Here is an 8,350-nt window from a genome sequence, read left to right on the forward strand (position 1 = left end):
CTGCCAGCGTCGCAGTCCCTCGGGTTGGATGCCTTACTTAAGGTTTTTTTCCAGAGGCTCTGTCTTCGGACAGACAGGAAGTGGCCAGACTAAGTGTCTATGTATCTGACGCCAGGTCAGGCCGTCCTGGTGGCATATCGGGGTGAGTACGTTCCCCTGAATAGTGACTGGCTGGGGTTCCTTCGGATTCCCTAGCCACATTCCCTAGAAGGGGCCCCTTCTAATTGAAGTTGTGGTCCTAGGCCTTTGAGCAGGCCCAGGTAGGTTTCATTTAACTATGTTTGTGGAGGTTTTCCTGTTAGGCTTATAGCTTGGGCTATGACCGTAGGGAATGCTGTCACTGACAGCCCAGTGTGACCTGAGGGTGAGTGGTTCTAGCATTTCATTTGAATTTGCTGGTTCGGACAGTTGTCACTGCCTGAGGGCATGCACTCCCCTCAGCATGGCGGCGTGGGTATATCGTTCCCCATAACGTCGATGACGTATTGTTGAGTTCCCTTCGAAAGGGAACGTCTCAGGTTACAAATGTAACCTTTGTTCCCTGAGAACAGGGAACGAGACAATACGTCTCCCTGCCATGCCTCGGGCTTGCCTGCCGTACAGTCCCTTCAGACGATAAGGTGATTTGTCATGTTTGCAAGGCGCCCTTATATACTTCCAGGTCGCACGTTAATCATTCACGCTAATGATTCACGGGCTGTCGCCGGTCAATGTGATTGACGTGATTTGATAGTGATTTCAGACACCTGTCACGCCTGAGGCGTTCCCCCCATAACGTCGATGACGTATTGTCTCGTTCCCTGTTCTCAGGGAACAAAGGTTACATTTGTAACCTGAGACGTTCACACTTTTTTCTAATGATGTGTCCAAACCAACTGTACATAATACAAGTCAGTTCAGAGTGCCAAAATTTACTCAAAATGTTGCACTGAATGTTGATATCAACAATGGTTGGAAACAATATAAGAGGAAGAGGAGGAAGAGGATGAGGATGAGAAAGAGCAAGGTGTGGAGAATGTTGTCAAGGCTGGATATGCTTTAGGGGTTTTCCCTTTGCCTGCAGAGATTACATTGTCTGTGACGTGGGCAAAGTCCTCAGGCAGGACAAAACATGAAGACATGATGCTGAAGCAGAATAAAATCTCTCACTGACCTTTATTTTGCAGTTGCACAACTCTTTTGAGTGTACTGTAAAATGCTTTTCATTTAGAGTTCTTTACTGTAACCTTTTTGGGTTTTGCAGTTGGGTCACTGTATTTTCACAGAATACAAGTGCTGAATATACAGACATTCAATATACAATATTCAGTACAATACTATACTTTCAGTGTATACTGTATACAGTGTATACTGTATACAATTTATTCACCTCACTACTGTAAGTTGTCATTACTATACTTGTTTACGTAATTAGGGGCCAAGCACCGAATACCTATTGTATCTGCTCTTCTTTTCTTCTTCTTCTTCTTCTTCTTCTTCTGACTGGGCGTCTATGGCAGCCCATAGAACCGATTGCGGGAAAGTTGTAATGGTTTGACATTCTGATAGAGGACAGTTCCAACATTAAATACACCAATGTTGGTGTCTCTAACTCATTGCCTCTAGCGCCACCACCTGTCCAACTTTCACTCAAATTATGCTAATAACTTTTGAACCGTAAGGCCTATCAACAAAAATATGGCCGCCATTTTGAATTGTCCAAAAAACCTACTTTTGCGAACTCGTCTTAGACGGTTTGTCCGATTTTCACCAAAATTGCACCAGATCATCTCCAGGCAGTGCCGACAAAAAGTTATGGAATTCAAGTTGATTCGCTTAACTGTTTTCGATAAACGCACACAAACTAATTTTACGTAGCGCTTGCGAAAACAGAGGTAAGGCTGTATCTCCGCAACGCTTAATTGTATTCAGACCAAACTTGGTACATGTCATCACAATCATGACCTGAGGCTACATGCTGCGTTTCGTCGCAGCACCACCTACTGGTCCGGAGATATGAAATATGGCTATTTTTGCTTATAACTTCTGATTGCTTTGTCCAAAAATCATAAATGTGGTCTCGTTAGATTCAGGGCGTCATTCCGAGTCGACTGATATCCAATTTTCCCAGATCGACGATTTTGGCTGTCGGCCATTTTGAATTATGTGCTAAAATGCTGTATTTTCTGAACGCATGAACGAATTGTTACGAAACTCGGTATGGGTCATCAGTACGATGCCTTGAAGGAGCCTGAGAAGGTTCGAAACAGCGCAACCTAGTGGTAAAATTTATTTTTCAAATATATAACTCTGGGTGTGGTTGATTTATTTTCACGGGAGTCATCTCGTTGGGTTCCTGAATCCTTGCCGAGTCCACAGATACCAAACATGCTAGGTTTCTTCTTACCGTTTGTGTAGCGTTGTGATTTAGCGCTTAAAAACATTTGCCAATATCTTCAAAACCGTTAGTCCGATCGAGACGAAACCACCGTCAGAAGTTTGGAAACATAGATCGCTGGCTAAACACTAATACCCTAATGCCAAAATATTGATAGTAAGGGGTAGTAAAATTCAATCAAATTCACGTGTCAGTCATTTTGACGTGTTTTTTCATATTTATGTCTATAACTCCGAAGCGAATTGAGATATTTTCACCAAATTTGGCATGCATATGTATGGGCTCATTCTGAGGACACATGAAAAAAATTGTGGGATTTTGCCTCTTGGTGGCGCTATAATAGAACAAAACATAAAATTCCCATTGACTTCAATACAGTTTTGTGATGTAAAATGCTATACTTAAATGCATTGCTGTAACATTATGAAACTCAGAATTTGCCACCAACACCATCCCCTGAAGGTACTCAAAATATTTCGAGTTAGCGCCACCTATTGGTCAAAAGTTAAATAAAATTTCCAAAAATGCTAATAACTTTTGAATAAATATGCCTATTGTAATGACATGGTCTTAATAGATTCCTTGGGTCATGCTGAGAACATAGATACCAAGTTTGACGTATTTGGACGATTTTCCTGTCCGCCATCTTGATTTTCATTGAATACCTACTTTTTCAAACTCCTAGGCCGTTTGTCCGATTTTCACCAAATTCGAATCGTATCATTTCCAGACCGTGCTAAATAAAAGTTATGGATTTCGTGTTGATAGACGAAACCGTTTTCTTATACTGCAGCAGCATATTTGAGGCATGTGGCCAAAAGGACTATTCAGGCTTTATATCTGCAATGCCTCGACATATTGACACCAAACTTTGTATGTGTCATTGTCACCTCACTCTGACCACACCACATCAATTTCGTAACTGCGCCAGCTACTGGTCGAAAGTGATAATCCATTAAATCATACTTTTAGTTAATGTATATGATTTTTCAGCCATTTTACCAAAGTTCTCTTAAAATGTCTTTAATTGCTCCTTGCTGCAGTTGATCTGCCACTCCCCCCCATGATGGCATCTGTTGCTGTTTCTTGCGCTTGGCCCCGGTAATGGCTGCTTGCAGCTATATTTGAAAAATGTGGTTACTTTGTTACAATACACTATTTTTCTGTAACTGCATACTTTGGATTCTGTGTTCTCCATTATTTGATGTAGTTAATGATCTGTAGTGTTTATAATATTGACTCGCTGTGTATGATCTGAAAGCATAGTTTGATTTTGAGCACAAATAAAATGGTTTTGAGGAAATTATTTGATTTAGCCAGAAGAGTCAGAGATTCTCTGAATATGGTTTGAAAATTTGGTTTTGTGTTTAAGGTTTTGAGAAAGTGAGTGATGGTTTCAAGAAATGTGTTTTAGCAGTTCAGAAAAACTGTAAGTAGTAAAACTGATGACACACCAATAAGAATCTCAGGATAATATAAATGGGCCACGGTTGATTATGTGCTTTGGACAATGAATCCTAGTGGTGGGAGACGAAGAGGAAGAGGAGGAGGAGAGGATAAAATGAATGGGACGGGGTCAAATGACATTTGTTTCTGATGAAATACAAAGCACTATAGTTGACCATGTACTTGTACATGGAATGACCCTGAGGAAAGTTGGTCTACAGGCTCATCTACAGGGTTTTTACACATACAGTATAACACAGTAGCAGTACTTTAGATGGGAGAACTTTCACTATTCTATGTACAGCAAATTCTGTAGCACATATTTTACACCCTCAAACTCGTAAATGTAAAACTGATTTGTAGCCAAGCACTTCTTACATTTCATATTTTTACAGAACTGAGAGACGACTGCCTAGGGGAGGGAGAGAAAGTCTAATGTCAGAGGACTAAGAAACTGCTCTAGTATGGCAAATATTGTCATTATCTGTACTGAGATGCAATTTGGCCAAGGATACTGAATTACTTTTTTTTTTTTTTACTGTACTGTACTGTAATTGGCAGTATAGGCTTTTCTTTTCTAGTGCTTTTCATCGACTGAACTATCTCTTTACAGTACTCTTTAGCTTATTGTTGCATTTCACTGTATCTGCACCCTTCTATTTATGTTGTATACTGTAATAGATATTGAGCTGTAAAATGATACCTGATTGCCTAAAGGAGATTTTTGTTTTGAATTGATCTCACTAGTGTGTAAGACTATGTTGTAGAGTGTGTGTTTTGGAGGGCTTGTGTGTCATGTCTGAGGTCAAAGACAAGTTTGGTTTTTCAGCTAGATTGAATGGTTTTGGGTGGAGAGCTTAATTTTTACCTGAAAATATGAAGTACTAAACATTGCCTGTGATGTGGACAAAGTGCTTAGGCTGGACCCAACATGGATAACTGATGCTGAGGTAGAATTAATCTCTCATTGACTTTTTTTGTGTAGTGTAACATGCTTTTCATTTAGAATTTTATTTGACCTTTTGGGCTTTTGCAGTTGGACTACTGTTATTGTACAATATGCAAGTGATTATACTTAATTTCAATACTATACAATATTCTTTACAATAATATATCTGCTGTACAAACAGAATACAATACAGTATATTCACCTCACCAAGTTGCAATTATGTAACTGCTTTATTTATTTTTATTTTCTTTACATAACTTTACAATGTGTTTACTGTTTGCAATATACTTTTTTTTCCTGCAACCTCATGCTCCGGAGGCTGTTTTCTCCATTATTTATGTAGTGTCTAATGAATGATCTGTATTGTTTATATATTGACAGATATGTCTATGATCTGAAAGCTTAGTTTGATTTTGAAAACAGGTGAAATGGTTTTGAAGCAATTGTTTGATATTGCCAGAAAAGTCAGGGGGTTTGTGCATGTAGTTTGAAGATTTGGTTTTGTGTTTAATGTTGTGAGAAAATGGGTGAAGGTTTCAAGTAATGTGTCTTAGCAATTGTGAAAAACTATAACATGGGCACATTAACATCATGAAAATTAGGCTACAGAAAAGCAGTACATTTTCGGTCATCTTTGCAGTACTGTGATATGAAGAGTGTGCAAAGTAACATATTTTAGCAACAGTGTAAAAGTAAATAGCACATAACAGGCACAATACCGGTAAACATGAATATATATTGGTACAACATGGATCACATGACTAAACTTACGTCATCGTTTTCAAATACCTCCGGCTTCACAGTCCACACTACAACGCGAAAACGGCGTTTTCAAATTTATCCGCTTTGGAGAGCGTATTGCAAAAGCTACGTTTTCATTGACTTAAAACGCCGTCTCAGTGTGGACGGAAGGCCAAACCGGAGAGAAAAATATACGTTTTCCAACGAAAACGTATTAGTGTGGACATGGCCTAAGAATGAATGTTTTGGAGACAGGACACTTAAAAACATTTTCCAAATTTCTAACCAAATCCTCTAAAGTTCTACACTTTAGAAAAAGACTATCACCTTTAGCTACTTTACATAAACCACATAGATAAAAAGTATAGGACCCTCAATCATTAGTCAACCCATGCATGTGTTCTAACAAACTGCTCTGTCGATTCTGTCTCTGCAGATACACCAAGCTAAAAACTGCCACCAACATCTACATCTTCAATTTGGCCCTGGCAGATGCACTGGCCACTAGTACACTTCCATTCCAGAGCGCCAAGTATCTAATGAACACCTGGCCCTTTGGTGAGCTTCTATGTAAAGTTGTCATAGCCATTGACTACTATAACATGTTTACCAGTATCTTCACCCTCACTATGATGAGTGTGGACCGTTACATTGCCGTGTGCCACCCTGTGAGAGCACTGGAGTTCCGTACCCCGGTCAAGGCCAAAATCATCAACGTGTGCATTTGGATTCTCTCCTCCGCTGTAGGAGTGCCAATCATGGTCATGGCAGTTACCAAAGTGACAAACCAAGGTGAGCATATGTTTATATATATATATAAAAAAAAACAATTGCTGGATGATGTGTCTTGATATAACCAAGAAAATCAAAGTTCACCTTCTTTCTAGATCTGATTAAAACTGTTTACATTTATTCCATAACAGGTGCAACTGTATGCATGCTGAAGTTCCCTGATCCAGACTGGTACTGGGACACAGTGACAAAGATTTGTGTGTTTATCTTCGCATTTGTGGTACCAGTGCTAGTTATCACAATCTGCTATGGTCTGATGATCCTACGTTTGAAAAGTGTCCGAATTCTCTCAGGCTCAAAGGAGAAGGACAGAAACATGCGTCGAATCACTCGAATGGTTTTGGTAGTGGTGGCTGCCTTCATTATCTGCTGGACACCCATCCACATCTTCATCATTGTCAAAACACTTGTAGACATCAACCAAAAGAACCCCTTTGTGATTGCCAGCTGGCACCTGTGTATCGCACTTGGCTATACCAACAGCAGCCTCAATCCTGTCCTCTATGCTTTCTTGGATGAGAATTTCAAGAGATGCTTCCGAGACTTCTGCCCACCCTTCCAAACCAGAGCTGCCCATAATAGTCTTAACCGAGCAAGAAATGCTACAAGGGAGCCAGTATCAGTTTGCGCACCTTCGGAAGCAGGAAAGAAGCCAGTATGACTAGGCCTGGAGAGGATCCCACGGGGGTCCCAGTCCAGAAGAGTTCAGCAGGATCTTCAATCTGAGGTCACCCAAATCTCCACTACTGAATTCTAGGAACAGAATTTCCTACACCCTGGGAAGCATACAGCTCCACAGTACTCAATAATATATCAAGTTTTGTATATTCAGAATGTAACCAGAGAGACTGAGTTAAGCAGCTCTTCTCCTGCACCATTTATTACTTTGTATTGTGGATTGGCCCCAGTATTATTTGGAATAAATAACTAGCATACACAATGCAGAGCCTCTTCTGAGCCCAATGTTATGTCCAAAACAGGGTAAATTACATCAGTATTATCAGACTTTCAGGGTCTGGTGGACCTTCAGGGTCTGAAATCCTACTGGTACTGAGAACATAACCCGAATGAATGACCAAGCATTGAAATGGAGTCTGTAAACAACAGATGAATAAACTCTCTGTGACTGAAAATAAATTGCTGACACATCAAGAAATGAAACCTGAAACCTACAAAAGGAAACAGTGGAGATGAGGTCCAATTGGAGGACACTGGCTGAAAAGGAAACGTATTTTCAGCAGTTGATTATATATTTAATTTTCTCTGCCTTTCAGAGATATTGGACTGTAGACCATTGGGGAAAAATAAAACAAACATTGGACATTGATGTAAAACTCTCCTCAAATGTCTGTTAACCCCCAGTGAAACTCTGGAGAAATAATGGGAAAATATGTCTTGCCCCAGATTAGACAGCTGTTAAATTGGAGCAGAATGGAGAAAGGTGGTGTAATATGACATGCAGACCAGAGAGTATATGGTCTTAACCGGTTCATAGCGATATGGAAAAATAAATTATGGACATAATATTGAAGTATTATTAGCCATTATTGCTGAAGACCACCTTGTGATACTCTGCATCAACTCTCCAACTTACTCCATTTGTCCATGAACACATCTTCAGACAAACTTATTTTCAAAACTTGTCATTCCTCTTATGTATACAGTGAGGGGGTGTACATGGCAAATTCCTTCAGTTGCCTGGACATTTCCAATTAAGTTTACTTAAACAAAGAGTACACCAAACTAAAGAAACGCTCTAAATTACCATTTAGACTGTTGGAAGAAATCATCCATTAAATGTCATGCCAAAAACTGCATTAGATTGGCTTGGCTTCACTTTAAAATATATATTGAGTCCACAAAGCAAGATCAAAATTTACAAGTATTGTTTTTTACTGGAGTTCCGGATATACATTAGTATATTACTGACTTTTTTGAGTATTAGTGGAACATCATATAGCCCTTGGACCCTACAATCATTTTTGAATGTCTTGATTTTGACGTGTAATGAATGCAATGAGCAATTTGATCCGTGTTATGGCTTA

General features: G+C 39.6%; 1 protein-coding gene across 1 annotated transcript in view; it reads left to right on the forward strand.

Moving 5' to 3' along the window:
* The window catches only part of oprd1a (opioid receptor, delta 1a), a 58,616-nt gene extending 51,552 nt beyond the window's left edge, over positions 1-7,064 (forward strand). The window contains exons 2-3 of the mRNA XM_056264852.1: positions 5,950-6,305; positions 6,437-7,064. Coding sequence (XP_056120827.1) covers positions 5,950-6,305; positions 6,437-6,966 — 886 coding nt within the window. The 3' untranslated portion in view covers positions 6,967-7,064. The remainder of the gene's footprint in view (positions 1-5,949; positions 6,306-6,436) is intronic.
* The last annotated feature ends 1,286 nt before the right edge of the window (positions 7,065-8,350 follow it).

The sequence above is a fragment of the Rhinichthys klamathensis genome, unplaced genomic scaffold, assembly GCF_029890125.1.
Source record: "Rhinichthys klamathensis goyatoka isolate OS25496 unplaced genomic scaffold, OSU_Roscu_1.1 h1tg000225l_1, whole genome shotgun sequence".
NCBI classification, from domain to species: Eukaryota; Metazoa; Chordata; class Actinopteri; order Cypriniformes; family Leuciscidae; genus Rhinichthys; species Rhinichthys klamathensis.